The following is a 19,166-nucleotide window of genomic DNA, read 5'->3' on the forward strand; positions in this document are numbered from 1 at the left end:
TATCCTCACCTCTCAACTCAACCTCCTTTTCCCAACGCTGTGCTCACCCTTCCATCTCCCCCTTCTCTGCAACCAAATCACAACCACCCAAAAGCAAGGTGTCTGCTGCAGCCCAAAACACTTGACCGATAATATCCGGTTTGCCATTCCAGGAAATCCCAGAGTGTGTTATAAGCCTCTGACCAAGGCTTATAAAGAAAGGAGAGAGAAAAACTAATCAATACCAGCACCCAGCTGTGACTTGGCATGTAAAGAAATCAAGAAAATAAATCCCATCCATAATCTGTATAATTTAACACTTGGAAGAAAGCAACATCTGGGATCGACTCCAAGCGGGACAGTGTTGCTGGATGGATCTGTGCTTCCTGCACTGAGTGTTAAACCCAGTGAGTGACAAGGGGGACACTCCAGTCCCTCACCATTTCAGCAAAGGCAATATCTTTTCCTAGCAAGGGTTAATCTACCCAAAAAGGGAGTGGGAGGAGGGGACAGAAGGAAAATAATAACCACCAACATCTATTCTTTGCCAGTACAGTGCCTGGCAAAGGTTCCTCCCCCCACTTTGAAGAGAGGGAAAACTGGAACCCCTTCCCAAAGGTGGGTCTAGGACAAACTATTGTCTTGCTGAACGGTCACAGTCAGAATGAAAGCTAATGAAAATATAGGAATGACTTTGTTTAATCATACAGTCCTTCCAGTGGACTCCAAAGTCCTATCCCCATGGGAAGTTAAAAAAAAAATCCCCTATGACTACGATTCCCTGGAAAGGTTTACCAGATTTTTTTAATTACAGGAAAATTAATTTAGAACATAAGCAGATACCTACACATTGTCTAAATCACTAGCTCTGTATCCAAAAAAAAAAAAAAAAAAAGTACAGCAATCAGCAGGACAGGGCATTATAGGAAATAAAGATTGTTAGTAAAATCCAAAACGCTTCCAGCCTGTTAAACCTTCTGAGAGGTTATAATTGCATTTGGCCGCTGCAGGCTTGTCAGAAAGCCTGGCTTCTTAATAGCCACAACCCTAAAAGGACTAACTGTCAAGGAGAGACCCAGCTGAAATCAAACAACAAAAACGGGAACTGTAATCAGCCTGAAATGGGAGGAGGGAAAGGAAGGGAGACTCCTGTATTCATCAGTCAACATTAATGTCCTTTGTTGTTCACCTTTGCACAGAACCGCGAGAGCTACCCTCTTCCTTTTCTTCCGAACGCCAGTGTCAGAGTAGTCCTTTCCTAAAACCTGTCTCCTCGCCTCGAAGACCCAGGCTTTCCGATTTCCCCCTCCCCATTATCACTCCACAGCTGTCCTCCACCAACCCCCAAACCGCTTACCCCGGGGCCGAGAGGGTGGCCAGAAGTAAAAACACTGCTGAAATACCCGTTCCCCTCCAAAGACCAAAGAGGCGCAGATGTTGAAATTTACCAATCCCCCAGCCCCTCAACACTCGCACCCCAGGAACCCGGGATAGGAAGAAGGAAGGAAGCTGGGGTCGGGCTCGGTCTGTCAGAACGGCTCTTTTGAGGACGGTGCCACATTCCTCACTCTGAGAATGTGGAGCCGAAGAAAAGGTTTTGCGCCTCCCTTCTGTTTTGGGGGTGTTCTCTATGCGCAGTAGTTGTTGTCTCCCTCTCCACCCCTGGAAATCGTTGCATCCCATTGCCCTCTTTGGAGAAGAAGGGGAACGAGGGAGAGGAGCGCCGTTCGTTCTCCTCTCCCAACTTGACTCACATACGCCCCGTCGCCACTCCAAACTCCGCAGGCAGAGCCCGCAGCGGGAGGGCTGGCCGCGCGCTCCTCCAGCCGTCCCGGCGCTCCGGGAGCGGGTGCGGGAAGCGCCGATGGGGCGGTGAGGGGCGAGACCCCGGCGCACACCCCTCTGCCCGGAGCTGGCTCGGCAAAGCCCCAAACCCGCAGCGCGATGCCAGGATTAGGCATTTCCAGCCCCGAGGAGCCAGAGGGGCGCAGGGGCAAGGACGCGAAATGCGCACCCGCTCGGGCCAGAGAGGAATAAAAGTTCGTCCCGCGGAGACTCACCCACGCCGTATTTCTCGTGCTCCGTAGGTATCCACATGGCTAAAGGGGGGCCCGGGGTCTTTGGGCTTTGTAATCCCCGCTCCTTCTCCGGCTCACAACAATGCACAGTTCCCGAGTAGCGGCTGCAACGCTGGAACCCGGCGGCTCCGCGCGAGCTGTGGGCGCTGGGCAAGGTCTGCGCTGGAAGCTCCCGAACCCGGCGTTGACACCGCGCAGCTGAGGCTGCGCCGCCCGCCGCTCTCCCGGCGGCGGCTGCTCACAGTCCTCCGACGCGCTCCCGGGAACCCGGCGGCGCAGTCATTGTTCTGATTCACTGAACTAAGCTACAAGACAGGATACTCTCCAGCGCACCCCCGCCCACCAGCGCCTCTCCCAGCCCTCCCTGTCCCAGGGTCCCTGCAGCACGCTGGGAATTGTAGTTCTGGGCCTCGCCATCCCGGAAGGGGGCGTCGCCTCAGCTGCTGGGGGCGGGGATTAGGCACCGCTCTCCACATCCTATTGGCCCAGTACGTGAAGGCGAGGCGAGGACCTGAAGGAAACCCTGCGTTGATGGGGAGTTCGCCTCCAGTCGCGTTTCCATTGGTTCCGGACCCGCCTGGCGGCCCTCCTTTTTCTCTTCTGCCGCGTAATGGCTGCCCCCGAGACCCAGGGGGCTGCTGCCGGAGGGGAGGAGGACTGTGAGGGCAACCACAGCAAAGTCGGCGGTGTCAGTTATGAGGGTGAGTATGGTGCCACTGAAGTGTAAATGGTTTGTCTTCCTTTCTCTCCGATCAGGAGTGCAGCCGATCGCCAGGCAAGCCGCGGGAGCCTGCCAGCTCTAAAGCCACCTGGGCGCGAGGGGGCCACGGGCTGGGCCAGCCCGGTGGGGTGGGGTCCAAGGCGGCTCCTTGGTGGGAACGCTCTGGGGAGGAAAGAGAAAATGGAATAGAATGGCTTTCCGCGAAGTCGAGGAAGCTCCCTGAGCGTTTGTCTTCCGTTTGGAGCTCCCAGCTTTGCGCTCCGTGCGGGGTGGGTGTGTGTCAAGTCATGTTCGCGCATGTGTGATTATAACTCCTGGATTAGCAGCTCTCTTCTCTCCAGTACCCTGCCTCCGCTGGCCTCGGGCGATGTGTTTTATTTGTGTCGGGGAGGAGGATTTCCAGTTGCAGACTGGTCACTTCTCTCCACTCTACAGATTTGCTTAATTGCTGGCTGGAGCGGCCTCTGAAGGGAAATTGTGTTTCTCACAGCCTCTCTGATCGCCCCAGGCCATCTCCAGGATTGCCTGTGGACCCTGGCCGAGTCCTTAGAAAAAGAGGAAAGGAAGTAGTATTTTGCACTCAGGGCTTCAGAGAAAATTTGAAGGTGATTACGAAAATCATCGCAACTACTTTGGCTCTACGTGTCTTTTAAGTTGCCCTCTGATCCGCTGTAGAGATCAAAAACCAAACCTTGGAGGCTGCCCTGTGCATCTGTTCCCGCCCACCTCCTTTCTTTTTTGTCTTGATGTGTAATTTAGCACAAGTTGTCTTTTTCTGTTGGACATGGTTTGGGGCTTAAAGGTTCTCTGTCCTTATTTGATATTTTGGGGGTTACTTTGTTTTTGTTTTCACGATTAAATTGACATTTAGTCTTGAATTTTAATTCAGCAGCACAGTGATAAAGTGCAATTTCTTCCCACTGCTCATCAGTGGAACTTCCTAGCTCTGAAATTATTTTAATATCTCTCCCAAAGCATTCTTTGATAGGCTCCCACTTTAAATAGTTATGCCTATGCCCTAAGCAGTTCATTTGGGGGCTTTTACCTAATGGTAAGATACTAGTAAGGTTTTCCAGTTTCTCAAGGTTCCAGCAGTCTGGCTATCTGTTTAACATTTAAAGATGGAATCTTTGAAGAATTTATTTCACATATTAACTCATAAAAAAGAAAATTGGGAATTTCTTTCAAAAACATTGTAGAACTTTTTTTTTTTTAAGATTTTATTTATTTATTTGACAGAGAGAGATCACAAGTAGACGGAGAGGCAGGCAGAGAGAGAGAGAGAGGGAAGCAGGCTCCCTGCTGAGCAGAGAGCCCGATGCGGGCCTCGATCCCAGGACCCTGAGATCATGACCTGAGCCGAAGGCAGCGGCTTAACCCACTGAGCCACCCAGGCGCCCAACATTGTAGAACTTTTAAATATCTTCAGTTATTATAAAAATTTTCATAATAGGGGTGCGTGGATAACTTAGTGGATTAAGTCTCTGCCTTTGACTCAGGTCATGATCTCAGGGTTCTGGGATCCAGCCCCACATGGGGCTCTCTGCTCAGTGGGAAACCTGCTTCCCCCTCTCCCTCTGCCTGCCTCTCTGCCTACTTGTGATCTGTCTGTCAAATAAATAGATAAAATCTTTTTAAAAAATTTCTTTTTCATAATAAATATTTGAAGCCAGTGCCTTTGAGTTAAATGAAAGTTCCTCCACCACACAGTTCATTCCCAAAATAACAATTTTTAAAAGTTCATTGTGTGTTTTCTCACGTATTCCTACAAGACACACATCTGTATTGTTTTGATTTTGAAAAATAAAAAGGGATCATTCTTTGTAAGCTCAAAGATCTGCAACCTCCTTTTTCCCAATGATCTATTATAGACACTCTTCCATGTCAGTGTATTTGTTGCTTCATTTTTTTTAAGGACTGTGCCAGTTGTATTCCATAAAATGAATGTGCCATACTTTAACCATTCCTCTGTTAATGAACATGTAGTGGGCTTAGTGAATAACTTTATATACATGTCCTTCTCCCTCTTGGTGTGTATTTCTTAAGGAATTGCTGGGTCAAAGGTAATTACACAGGTTTAAAATTTTGAAAGATGTCAGATTTTCCCTTTGAAAGATGTCAGTATACACAACTATGAGTATTATATGAGTGTTCTTTTCCCCTGTGCTTACCAGTGTGAGGAAATCATTAATCAAGGACCAATGTTTAAATGACTGTTAGATTGAATTGAGTAAGTGCTATAAAGCATAATTTTATCTTCCAGTTTGTTTTCAACAAAAGTATTGAGCAGCAGTGAATTAGAAGCATCTGTAACCAAAAAATTCCTCATCTTGGCTCGTAGCTGACAAGTATTCTTACTAATTTGTAGCAGTCAATGGGAGAACTAATGGTTGATTTTTATATCACTTTTATAAGGTAAGGTTGTCATTAAAAATCCCCTTAATAATTTATGTATCGTTCTGTAACTTTATCCAAATTCTTTTCAAAGCTTACAAAGTATGATGAAAGTTTTAGGTGGAAATAATGATACTAAAAGTATATTTGTATTTTTTTGTTAAGCAGTTACTTAGATTCTCAGGAATGTCTTTCCCTGTGAAATCATTAATTTCTTGAAAACTGTCTTTTTTAAGAGGTTTCACTCTCGGTCTAATTAAAATATCAGTCTGTGTGCTTACTATCCTGGGACTGACGATTTCTACTTTAATGTCACCGAGTTGTGTGCAAGCAGGTGCAATACCTTACCTGAGATCTCTGCTGTCAGACTTCTGAGGTTCCATCCCTCTCCAGAAAAGTCCCTGATCTTGCACAACACTGCTTGCATAGATTTGAACTGTAACTGGGATTTCATATTATCTTCTAAAATTAAGAACAGATAGTAAATACAAGATAGTATATTAAGTAACACGTAGTAAATTAAGAACAGATAGTAAATCGCACTTGGAGATGTATTACTGATATTTTTTCTTTTGCTGTTTTTAGTCACAGGCAGTAAGATAACACATATAGTTTATTAACTGACAGTACTTACAGGAGATCTTTGTGATGGAGGTGACTTTTTTCTGACCATAATAACCTGTGTACCTATATTGTAATATTCTAACTGAGTTAACTTTTTTCTCTGCAAATGCATGCTCAGTAGATGATAATCATGGGAATGCTACTTTGGATTTATAATGTACTTCCTCTGGAGACCTTATTAACTAATATGTGATTTCTCTAGGAGTGGGGGTAGCAGGTGGTGTGAACTCCTCATTTTTATATTTGCTATTTCAATAAATAGCATCGGACCTTAGCTAGAAACCTAGGAAGCATCCTTGATTTCTGTCTTGCCCTCATGTCCCAAATGTGATGACTTACTAAGCCTTATTTTTCTGTGCCTGAAATCTTTTGAATTTGTTCTTCATCTCTTTAGCCCCTTTTCTGTTTCTGACCTTCACCGTTGCTGCTAAATTGTCTGTGTCCTCCATCCTCCAAACTGTGTTCTTGAAACTTTGACATGTTCGGTTTTGTCTGCCAAGACCTTTTCTTGGCACTTTGTCAGTAGTTAATCATTGTTTAACCAGAAATGAATTCCAGCCTGGATGATTGCAAAACCTTCCTAGTGATCTCACGGACTCTTGATTTTTCCCTCCTTTAGTCCACATTCCAAAACACGAATGTGTTCATGCATCCTCACTTCAGATCTTCAGTGTGACTCTCATGCTTGTATAATGAGGTCTAAATTCTCCGTGTGGCATTTAAGATTCAAATCTACTTTTCCAGCCTCATCTGCAGTCATCCTGCTTTCCTTACCACATCTCCATTATCACACTTAACCATATCACACTGTAGTTAGTTAGTTATTGACAGCTTTGCCTATCCCAGTAGACTGTGAACTTCTTGAGGGCAAGAGTTGTCTTATTTTACCTTTATACCTCCAGTGCTTATCCGAGCTCCATGAAGTAAACATTCTAATAGTTTAATGGTTAGAATCTGTTTGAAATTTATTCACAGTACTTAGAATGGCTGCTATTTTACACAGAGGAATTGAAGTCAAATAAAAAAACTGAGTATATGTTTTATGCTTGTGGAAGTTATGCACACCAACTTGGAAATGCAGAATATATCATCATGAATATGATATTCTGTCAGAGGTAATCATAGTTAGCATTTTCACGTAGTTTTTAGTCTTCTTTTTTTTAAGTGAAGTGTTAGTATTGTATAGATAATGATTACTTTTTTTTTTAAATACTTCATGCCTTTCCCTTGTAACCTTGAACCCATACCTGAGTGAGCTGCTGCATAGAAATTGGAATCAGTGTTCCATCATCTCTCTGGCAGTTATCTGGTTTTCCACAGGTTGTCCTCTTATTTCCAGCATTAGTTTCAAGTCCAGTTGCATACATTTAACATGACAGTGGGAAGAGAACTAGACCCTATCTTTGAAAAACTGTATTTGAATTTCAATTCTGATGTTTAATAGTTGTGAATAGCTGAAATAGTGAAATGCAGCAGCATTTATGAAAATATGAATATAATACCTATTTTGCAGAGTTGTTGTGATTATTTCATTCAGTTATATATCTCTGACAGCCTGGCATTATTTCCTTTTACCATCTTGGAATTCAATAAATATTAGTTGTTTTCAGTGTCGTGGTATGCCTGAATGAACTAGAAAGCTGCCTACCCTCTGATTCTGTATGTACTTAGGAAGCAATCTACATTGTGTTATAACCAAGGAGAAGCTTAGGAATGTGTTGGTGATAGCTGCTTAGTCTGCCCTTGCATTCCTGGGAGTCATTAGTGTCTGTTGGTGCTCTGTACTAGTAGTGCAACTATGTGCCCTGAAAGCGTTTTATATTATCTTCATACCTTTTCTCATCCCGACCAGTGCTGCCCCCTCATCCCCAGCTGTCTGCACACATACCCACATTCAGAGTCAGCAAGAAGTTCAGATAATCTTGCACACTGGGATGGCCTTGCAAGGTACAGGCTAGAGGGAGTCATGGAAGAAAAATAATTATGGAAACCTCACCCTGTGGGTTTGGTGTAAGATTCTGAAGAGGCCTCCTTTGGCACATCATTTATTTTCCTATGAAAAATATGTGGAAACTGCTTGTAGAATATTAAGACAAATTTTATAAAAGAGGATGTTAAAATAATGGTGGTACTGATTCAGATAGCTAACATTTGTTGAGCCGTAACTGTGCCAAGTACTGTTTCAAATGCTGTCATAGGTCTTATGTCATTTCATCCTAACAGCATACCTGAAGTAGATACTCATAGTATCCCCTTTTCATTTTAAAGTGAGGAAACTGGTGCAAGAGTGGCTTGCACAGTAACCAAAACAGACCTATTATCCTATTTACTATTATAATGACGTTCATAGAAACTAAATTCCATCGGATAAGGTCTGAAACAGACTTTCCTTGAACATAAATATGTCCCAAAGCTAATGTTACTCTAGAAAGGCAGTATAGTATAGGAAAAAGAGTGTGTGTGTGCATTTTGAGGTCAGGCCAATGTAAGATTAGATCCTGGTTACCTACCCCCCATAGGCACGTTAACCAACCTCTGAACCTCCACTTCTCATCTTTAAAATGGGTAATAATTAAATCTGTCTTGCCGAAATATTGAATGGTGACTGAGATGGGCTGGTCCTCAATAAATGGTGACTTATTTCAGATACAGGTATGAACTCATCTTTAGCATGTGTGCCAGAGGTGATACAGGTAATAATTTTGAGTACTACAACTCTAATGTGTCTTTCCATTTGATAATGAGGCTCCTGTTGAGGGATTACTTGGAGTAGCAGACATGGAATTTACATACACTTCTCATTGTGTCGACAAAGACTTATATTCATGCAAAAGCACAGTGCCATCCTCCACAACACATACTTCCCATCTTGAAAAATTGAAGAAAATGTTGACCAGATTCGTGTAATAAAAATTATACTTTCTTCTAAACATAAATCTATGAGTAAATAGAAACAAAGCAGGATACTGCCATCTCCAGTGATTGACTACATGTTTCTGTTAGCTGTTCTTGGAGAACTTTGATACAGAATTAGGGTTCAGTTTTGCTATGATTTATTTAATAAACTCATCAGACTCTGAATGGATTGGCCTTTCACTGACAGCATCTTAAAAAATTGCCATCTCTCACTGAAACAAGTGTGTTCTAAATGACCTCATTGACCCAGACGTCTGCAGAGCAGCTTTTTCCAAAAGTGGTGTTGGATTTAACTGATCAGTCTTCTGTCTCTCTTTTCATCTCAGCCAATACTCTGTGACCAGCGTCATTTATTTGCAAGATAGGCAACTGGGGTTAGGTGCTATCTTTGGCTCTAGGGACCAAGTAAAGTTTCTAGAAGTTAACAGGACTTAAACCTTTGGTTCATTTGGGGAGGGAGTGTCAACAATTGAGAAGTGGTAGAATATTTTAAGTGATATAAGTCAATATGGGATACATTGAGTAGAAATGTGTGGAAAGAAAAAATGTATTCAAAATCGGACTCTGATCATAAATTTGCTGCTTTGCAGCATTGTGAACTTGGGAAAAATTATTTAACCTCTGAGTCTCCATTCCATCCTGAAAATGCTACAGTTAATTACATATCTTTTGGGGAGGTTGAGTGAAGCAGTGAATATAGGGATGAATGATGCTGCTGATGAAGATCTATCTCAAGAAGCTCTTCAAAGAGCTCTTTGGAATGGGAAAAAAATGGATTCAAAAGTAGCTGTCAGTTACAGCCTGTGTGAGCTCAAGCAAGTTGTTTGACCTCATTGTTATTATGACTACTGCTACTAGAAAAGTCTGGATATGACTTAACTCATTACAAACTAACCAACATTAGAGTTTGAGTCAAGACATACTCTTGGTTTTATAATATGTAAACCCTTTAGAGGCAGAGACTGTCACATATCCCTTGGGATCACTTCATCTTCTACAGTGCCATGCTGTGATGTCATTTGGTGTTGGTTGAGTGGTGACTATGTATTGGCTCCATCCTGGGTCCTATATGAGGCAAAACGAAGAACCCCTGACTTTATCTCGGGAACACATCCATGTGATTGGTGGGGCTTTGCAATGGTATTTCATCAGAGCTAATTGGAGAGTCCTTTCTGTTTCCATATCACAGTGTGGGAAGAAGTGGATACATTTGAATCTGCAACTTGTATCCATTTACTAAGGAGCTGAAAGCTTTTAAATGTTTTTATTTTTAAAAGAAAGGAGGTGCATGTTCCAGTTCCTGTTTCTCCAACACTCATCTCATTTCATGCTTTTTCTTAACTGAAAGATGTATCCTCCCACAAGTAATTACAGAGGCCCTGCCTTATAATAAAATAAATAAATAAAATTTTAGTGTTTTTATCCAAAAACTTAGAGATTTGTTTTTTAAGAGAAGGATCTCAGAATGGTAATTGTGGTTATTTAACACAATTTTCTGTTATGTAACAAGCTGCTATTCACCAGTAATAGCCAATTAGAAAAGAAAATATCTTGTACTACTAATTGTAATTATCATCATAAAGCAATTAATAGCAGGAACAGTTGTTGAACAGTAACGTAACAGCAATTAAACTATCTTTGTTAAAGCACCGTACACCTAATTTCTACAACTGGAGGAGAGGAGGGGTAGGAAAAGAAAGTGAAAAAAAGTTTGGAAGCTTTATAAATATGCACCCACATAAAGAAAAGTACTGCTAATAACCTACTAGGACTCTGAGGTTTATTTCTAGCAGTGTTGATCATAGATCGTACTGCTTTATAGAAAGGTCACTCACTGGACAAGGAGCCAGAGACCTGGGTTTTAATCCTACTAATGCTTCTAACTGACTCTGATTTTAGAGAAGTTTTTTGCCCTCATGGTTAAGATTTCCTGGTTTGTAAATGAGATGATTCGTTTATTTTAGCATCCTTTCAACTGCGTCTTTCAAATATCAAATAAAGAGAAGGTAGGTTTACAGCTAGGGAGCCCAGTTATGCCTGTCCTAGAGTCTGTGTAGAAAGAAAACAAGTGTATCTGGGTATTCCCTTAAGAATTCATTGCACATGTGAGTGTGTAGGTGTATTGACCAAGTATCAAGGTAGAAAATTCGTGGAGAACCACTGCAATAGGTAACTTCTAGGGTCCGTCATTCCAAGAGACTATGGCTAAATCAGTAGGACATATCCCATCTCATTCTATCCCCTCACCTTTCCATTTTTTAAATAAACAGTGTGAATCTGAAAGTTGTTAATTGAACTGAAACTTAGTTCTGAAATATTTATTAAGCAATGTAGCGTGCAAGCTTTTGCATTTTAAATGCTTTAGAATACAAAAGTAAAGACGAGATAGGTCTTGCCATCAAGGATTTTACAACCTAATAGGGAAGATATAAGAAGTATCTAAATAACTATTACAAGGTAGAAAATGTTAAGGACCATCAGAGTGATCAAGACAGAGTTGAATAAGAAAGAGATTAAGACCTGCTGGTGGTGCTTTGCCTTGAAGTTGAATAAGATTTGGACATGCAGAAATAAGGAAAAGCATTTATTACGTGGCTGGGCAAAGGGAGGGAACAATAGAAAAACTAAGGGCATATTTGGGAGATAGCAAGTCAATTCATTTTGCTTGGAGAAAATAGTAGGTAAATGAGAACAGTGAAAAGTTTGAAAAGGTGAGTTGAGACTGGATCATTTACTCTCAAATGTTAGACCCCCAGCTCTGCAGACGAAGAAAGGGAATGACAAGATCAAAGTTTAATCAAGTAACAATGTATTGAAGAGCAAACGATGAGTCGGGAAGCGTGGGTATTTGCCAAAGCAAGAGATAATGAAGACCCACACTAGAATTTACTAATATGCCTTTGCTAATGAAGTCATGTGTTTGCTCAGTCCTGTAAAGAAATTTCTGAGATTAGAAAAATAATGCTGGGACACAGCAGGTGGCATATGAAGATTCTCCCTTTGATAGGTTGAGTGTCTGCTTAGGCCCCATCCCAAGGAAGGTCCAGAAACAGAGAATGCCGCAAAGATGATAAAACAGACATCAATTACATATAAACACGTCTAGAACTGCTCAATTCCAAATAAAAGGAAAGACAGGAATTTTTAGCCAAGGAGCAGGTTGGGGGCAGGGGGGTAGAAAATCTGGGTAGAAATCTGGCTAAACAGACTTGACAAGATTCTTGCTAAAGGCAGGCCAGGGTAAGATGCTAGATAATGAAATATCACCTGGAGGATGGTAGAGGATGAGGAACCTCATCAGATACGGAGGATGGGAGAGTCTCTCTGAACTGACATAGCAGGATTCTTGCAAAAATTAGGCTGGTGAGGCCTAATCAAGAAAAGGATTCAGAGGAGCCTTCAGGAAACCAAAGTTTGGTCAAGGAGAAAATCTATTTCATTGGCAGGAACACCATCACAAACTGGGCTTTAGGGACAGGTCTCAAGCCATTAAAAGACCTAAGAGAAACGAGTTAAGAGGTTTATTCTGGGTGAGGCATCAGATCACAGCTTACAGAATCAGTGCAATGGGTTGAGCACTCAGTTACTGGAAAAGGTATGCAAGCTGAGGCTCTCTTCCCAGCTATTAGTCACATGGCCAATGACTAGCATCCCGGACCCAGATGGAGATGAGGTCAAGACTGGGGTTGGTATAGAGCCACTGGCTCGAGATGGTCCCCTGCTGGTGCAGAGCCAAATTGCTGGTGGGTTTAGGGACCCCTACCATGCTGATTGGCAGTATTGGCAGAGGCCTAGCTCCAGGCAACTCATTACAGTTGCCCATATGGCCACTGAACTCCTAACCCTGAGCTCATTAATCCTGAATAATCAGCCAGTTGTAATATAATTCTCAAGTATAAGGTAATAACACCCCTTCTTTCTCATGACCCTTAGACTACATGGAATTTGATGCCTCAGAGAAAGATTACTGTTCTTGATCTTTTTCCTTGCGAAACATTTTAGAGTTTATTGATAGAACTGATTATGATGTTAATAATTCCCCCCGTTAATGTGATATTTTTAGATACCATTAGTTATAGTTCTTTCTATAAATAGAGCACAATCCTGTTTTCCTTTTATTACATGAAATTCCAAGTACATCCAACCATATGAATTTACACATTCTTAAAGCCTAAATTAATTTAACTTTTAGGTCATTGACTGAAAAAAAATCATTTTTTTCTGTCATGCTTTTGAGAGATACTCATAGAAAATTGTGTTCTCATTGTTTTTGTCTGCCCATGTGATCGAAGTAGGTAGGGCTAATGTAGCATGCCATTTATGTTTTTAGGGGACAATATTTCAGGACTTCATAGAATCACAAGACAAAAATATTACAATACCTTTTTACATACACAAAGAATTTTATGATCAAATAATTTACAGTTACTGACTTAAACTGATAGCTTCCTTACTTTAGGACTTTAGTGTGCTAATTTTTGTGAAGAGGTGATAAATATTATACTGCAGTTCTCCAAATATTTGACCACACTATCTTTTTCTCAACTGGCACACATTAACATTTCATAGGATGCTAGTGTTCCATGGAATTTGATTTGGGAAATGCTAGTCTGGGTCATTTTCCTTTTAAACAGATCATGTTTATTAGGAGCTTAGACATCCCAAAGAGTTCATCTGTAAACATGTTCAAGAAGAGATCATTCACCTTGTGTCTGTAGTAATAACCATTGTCACTCATTTTTATGGCTTTCCTATTTTACTTCAAGTCCTAAGTGGGGGGAAGATAAGCAGAGTAGTAGGCACAGGGTAGAGACAAAAAGCATAACTTTGTTCTGCTTCAGGGAGATGTAGCATCCTCTAAGGAGCATTCCCCCCATTATATCCAGAATGCCAGAGTTCTTTGGAAAATGTCCATGCTGGTAATGAAATAAATAAATAAAACCCAGCCCTCGAGCATAATAGGAGAACTCCTTAAATCAGTATCTTTTGTTTCTTTATTTTAGTATCCCTTTCTTAGAACATTTGAAGTAAGATCTGAATATTGAACAATGGAAAAGGAAAGTGTTCCTAAGTAACGGGTTTCTGACCTACTGTCCCGAGGCACTCAAGCTTGTGCTTCTTATTAAGTCAGGTAACCATAGCTATTTAATACATTATTTAAGGTTATAAAAATTTAATTCACGTTCCTCTATCAACTTTCATTGACTTGAAGAATGTAGGTTGGTTGCAATTTTTTTTTAATTGCATGTGTGTGGCATCATTGTCAGAAATGTCAAAGTTTCTGAATTACTGTTTATTAATGAAATGATGAATCCAAGTAGCTCTTTGATGTAAATCCACAACTCCTGTGATGTAGAGGAATTTTTTAGTGAAAGGTTTCTTAAAACAGCTTAGAAATGATTCATTGGACCATTGTTATTCACTTCTAGTTAGCAGTATTCAGAGCCAACTGGCAAATCTCCATTTCTTCAGGAGTCTCACTTAAAATGTTATTTCAGAGTAAACCGATTTAGGCAAACAGTGTAAAAGTGAAAGAACTGGATTGTTCTCTTTATATTGCCACTGTTTTCTAAAGTTTCATGTTTGTTGATATCTCTTGTAATAATACATTAATCAGATTCTGAATTCATCTTATATATGGATAGTTATCAAAAGTTATTGTCATATTAGTACTGTTAGCTGATCTTTGGACCCTGCTCCGAAAGTCACACATACTTGTAGAACCTCAAACACATTTTCATATTCTTATGAGCAACATTTTTTAAGTTATATCCTGCATAAATTACACTTTATAAATATTATAACCCTCATTATAAAAGTAAGCCTCCTCCCTTCCTCTCTCTGTCATACTCATATTTAAAATCTTTTTTTAAACTTTTTAAAAGATTTTATTTATTTATTTGACAGACAGAGGCCACAAGTAGGCAGAGAGACAGGCAGAGAGAACGGGAAAAGCAGGCTCCCTGCCGAGAAGAGATCCTGATGCTGGGCTCAATCCCAGGACCCTGGAATCATGACCTGAACCGAAGGCAGAGGTTTTAACCCACTGAGCCACCCAGGCACCCCTCATATTTAATATCTTAAATGTCACTTTTTATGTGAAGCCATTCTTGAACCATAGATTGAATTAGCTACACACTTCTTTTAACCTTAATCATATAGTTATCTAGGAGAATCCTATTACCTGCTGTAGAGAGAAATTTTAATTCTAATAGTTCAGCTGATATATACTATATGAGTTTCCAAAGGCCACCTGTAACAAATTACCACAAACTGGTGGCTTAGAACCACAGAAGTTTATTCCGTCTCCTTTCTGAAGGCTCAAAGGCTGAAGTCAAGATGTCAGCAGGGCCACATTCCCTCTGCAGCCTCTAAAGGAGAATCTGGTAGCATCCGTCATTCCTTGGCTTTTAGCAGCATAACGCCAATTTCTTCTGTCTTCATATAGCCTTCCTCCCTATGTCTTTTTTTCTTCTCCTTTTCTGTCTCTTAAAAAGGCTTCAGTTGTTGCATTTAGAGCCTACCTTAATCCAGGATGAGCTTATCTCAAGATAATTACCTTAATTATATCTGCGGAGACCCTTCTTCCACATAGGGGCACATCTGAGGTTCCAGGTGAATATCTCTCTTGAGTCACCATTCCGTCCACTATACATACTGAAGATACTCCCTTTTTTCCAGATTGCCTTCTTCCTGACCTAGCCAAGGAGTGTGTACATAGGTGAGTGCCTTTTTTCATATAAGTTGGGGAGGGGAGGGATGTCCTCCCCACCCTCTTTTTAAAGCACTCTCCAGCACATAGTACCTTTTGTTTGACTTTATGGACATTGGGACTTATCCATTGACCTTACTCTTGTGAATATTAAACTCTTTATAGAAAGTCATCGCCAAGGATTTGGAAAGAGCTTATTAAAAATGCTGGGGCTTTTTTTTTTTTTTTTTTTACTTTCCTCCTCTTTTATTATTTTAGGTACTCAGACTGTACATAGTACCTGCTAAGTCCTTTTGTTTATTGACTGATAGCTATTGTCCTTTATACTTACAGCCCCTGAAATTTGGTCTCTTCCTGAGGTTGGCAGCATACTATAGTGAAAAGAACACTAAACTTACAGACAAGAATCCAGTTCATGTTTTAGTTGTACAACTTTAAATAAATTATACTCCCTAAACTTCTATTTTCTCATAATTACGATATAAATAATAATCTTTCTTATCTGGCAGTTTAATACTGAAGTGTTTAGGGGATGATTTCATAAAATGTAGAGGGTTATATAAATAAAGCAGAGGTATAATAATCTCAAGCTTAAAATGACCATCTTTGGATTTACTGACTAGTGCCTTTCTACCCTGACTATCCCTTCTATCCTGAGTATGACTGGGCTCTTCCCCCTTTAAACTGTCAGTCACTTATCAGTTAATCTAAATATTTATGAGTATTTGAGCTGGAAGTGACACTGGGATAAGTCACTTTTGAAAATATTTTAAAAAGACAACATAGTTTCTGTCTTGCTTGAAGTCTAAATGGAGAAGAGACACATATACTAGTGACTAGGTTTAGCTCCCATCAATGGATAGTGGAATGAATAGAGAAAAAATTTGCTTGAAAGGGATAATCATTGTTGGCTTCATGGAAGAAGTGAGAGAGACCAGAGGATTAGGAAAGACTCCAGCAAGCATGTAGATAGATAGAGTACCTGCACCTCAGGGGGAGGGGGTGAAAGCCAGGTGTCATGGAGGCACATTTCAGAAACTGCTTAATGCTTCAGAGTAAAGAGAGCAGTAGTGGGAGATAAAATGGAATACAAGACTACATCTGATAACCATCTTAGAATAACCAAGAGGCTGACTAGTGCTCAGGCCTGTATTTATAAGGATGTGGATATTTCACAAAAATTTGGATCTTTGTTCTCCTTCAGGCCAAATGGTCTCCAGAAGCAGTTAGTAGAATCTCCCTAATTAAAAACAAGAACACACACAGACAGTTTGCCTTACAGATCAAAAAGACACTTTCGATTTTCTTAGGCCCTGGGTTTTATTGAGCATTTGTTGAGTAGTAATTATGTGCTAAGTTCTGAAGGCACAAAAAAAGAATAAGACAAAGTTCCTGCCCCGAAGGAGACACTTGTCTAGTAGAGGATAATAATGCAGAAGTGTAGTAAAAGAATCTGAAGCAAATAGGTAGCTGTCGCATGTGCTTCTAACCTATCAGGGAGGTTTGGGTAGGCTTCTCCAGGAGTGATACATAGGCCAAGGTCGTTGACAGGTGAGGTAGGCCTTTTTTTTTTTTTTTTTTTTTTTAAGATTTTATTTATTTATTTGACAGACAGAGATCACAAGTAGGCAGAGGCAGGTAGAGAGAGAGGGGGAGCAGAGAGCCTGATGCGGGGCTCGATCCCAGGACTCTGGGATCATGACCCTAGCCGAAGGCAGAGGCTTTAACCCACTGAGCCACCCAGGCGTCCCGAGGTAGGCCTTTTTGATAGATGAAGCTGCATGAGGAAAGGCTTGAAGATGCCCTATAAGTATGTATTATCCTAGCCTAAAATGATGTGGTAGAGACAAAGCTGAACAGGGCGCAAGGGCTGTATTAAAAAGGAGTTTGTGGATCTAGCAAAAGAACTTGCATTATCTCCTACATGATGGGGAATGTTTTAGGTGAGTGAATAACATGAATCACATTGACTGACTAAGAAGAACCTCGTGATAGTCCTAATGTGAAGATGCACGTACAGAGGCAAGACCAGTAGTTCAAAGGCTCTTGTTAATGGAGCATGTTCCTTAAGCAGTTCAAACCAGATGTTAAGGTAAATAAGTCTTCCTAAAATGTATGACGTATCATGTCACCTTCCAGCTCAAAAGCCAGCTGTGATTTGTCCGTGCCTATAGGAAAAGCACAAAGTGAAAGTATATCCTCATTCAAGACTCCTCATTGCTTGTCACCACTAATTTAATCTGTACCACAGGTAGCTGAGGGTTTTCTTTTTCTCTGTTATAGATAGCCCCTCCTCAGATGGAAGATCAGAATTAGGAGAATAATCTAGGAGGCCAGATGGAGGAGTTAAGCCTATCCATTGAGTGCTCACAAGGCTTTTGTCTTGTGGAAATTTGAACTTTTAAATTTTACTTTCTAGATGAAAGTAATTTTTTAAGTTATGTTTTTCTTAATTATTTCTAAGAAGTCTTTTTTTTTCTAAGAAAAGTTTCTGTCTTTTCCATAATTAACAATGGCCATATACCTCTGCACCTCTATATTTTTTTGATCCATGGCAGATCTTACCAGATACTCATAATTAAGCTCTAAATTTTGTACAGATCTGATAAGAATTTTCAAACAAGACCACACATCATTTGGATGGGGTGATTGTATATGTTTAAAATTGTGTGTGTGTGTGTGCGTGTGTGTAACAAAAATTTTAATTTGTTGTAAACATTTTTAAATGTCGATGTGTTAATTGGAGTGAAGTTTGGCCTGATTAACCAGAAAGGTGAAATGCTGGTTTGTTGCTATATTTTTTTTCTCTTAATGAAAACTTATAGATCTACTGCAGATTCTTCATCTAATCTAACACCATTGGTATAAGTCCAAGTCATCCTCATCTAGTATCCAGAGGTATTGAATTTTGCAGTAGGGTACTTGTTTTTAATGATAAACTGGAAGTTTTTCTGTGAGTAGGTCAGTTACCTCTGAAGTCTCTGATTCTAGTTCTAATAACAGATCACAGTTTTTCAGATTGTTTTTGGCTCCTTTCATCTCCCCATTCTCCTATTTTTTTTTCTATTTTGATGATTTATTATAATATTACTTCCAAGGAAGTTGGAATTGATGATTTATTATAACATTATTATAACAAAACTTCCAAGGAAGTTATGTTTTTACTGTTTTTTCTTTAAATTTTCTTTAACATGCATGACATCTCAATTTTTCCTGAAAGTAAGCAAACATACCATCATGGCACTATTTTGTATCATGTATTGGGATCAGGACAACCACAGATCATTCTTCATTCAAAGAATCTTTCATTTGATCAGTATACAGCTTATTTTAGATATTCCTCCCTAATAGCAAGTATATTTGCTTGAAATAGGTATTTGGGGGGGAAAAATCTTGTCTATTATAATGGTAGTTTCTACTTCATTAGGAAAGAAAATTGGTATCAATTTAAAGTATTCCACAGTTTTCTCCTCTTAGCTCCCTTGATGAAAATAACAGCAGTATCCAGGGACTGCCACCCACCCCCCTCCAAAAAGGATCCCGCCCCCCTTAACTACAGTGATTTCAAAGCCTTTGTCCTATAAAGGTCATATATTAAAAACTGAACAGATGATTTAGTGAATAATGAGGTCTGGGGAATTAAGGTACCATTGGGAGTCAATATAATTGGGATTAAAGTCTCAAGGAGAAGACAGACAACATGAATTGCAAGAAAAAGGAACAATGTTTCAACTAGACAAAA

General features: G+C 40.4%; 2 protein-coding genes across 8 annotated transcripts in view; one reads left to right on the plus strand and one right to left on the minus strand.

Moving 5' to 3' along the window:
* Positions 1-2,407, minus strand: part of DOCK4 (dedicator of cytokinesis 4) — a 427,767-nt gene extending 425,360 nt beyond the window's left edge. For all 4 annotated transcript variants that reach the window (XM_047694527.1, XM_047694528.1, XM_047694530.1 and 1 more), the window contains exon 1: positions 2,040-2,407. In XM_047694527.1, coding sequence (XP_047550483.1) covers positions 2,040-2,076 — 37 coding nt within the window. In that variant the 5' untranslated portion in view covers positions 2,077-2,407. The remainder of the gene's footprint in view (positions 1-2,039) is intronic.
* A 195-nt stretch (positions 2,408-2,602) lies between these two features.
* ZNF277 (zinc finger protein 277) overlaps positions 2,603-19,166 on the plus strand; it is a 105,286-nt gene continuing 88,722 nt past the window's right edge. Inside the window, exons 1-2 of one of the 4 annotated variants that reach the window (XM_047695186.1) lie at positions 2,640-2,758; positions 15,394-15,433. Coding sequence is in view for 1 of the 4 variants with exons in the window: in XM_047695181.1 (XP_047551137.1) it covers positions 2,668-2,758 (91 nt within the window). In the remaining 3 variants the exon portion in view is untranslated. Of the gene's footprint in view, positions 2,759-15,393; positions 15,434-19,166 lie in introns of all 4 variants that reach the window. The other 3 variants (XM_047695181.1, XM_047695184.1, XM_047695182.1) reach the window with 3 other exon arrangements.

The sequence above is a fragment of the Lutra lutra genome, chromosome 11 (assembly GCF_902655055.1).
Source record: "Lutra lutra chromosome 11, mLutLut1.2, whole genome shotgun sequence".
NCBI lineage: Eukaryota > Metazoa > Chordata > Mammalia > Carnivora > Mustelidae > Lutra > Lutra lutra.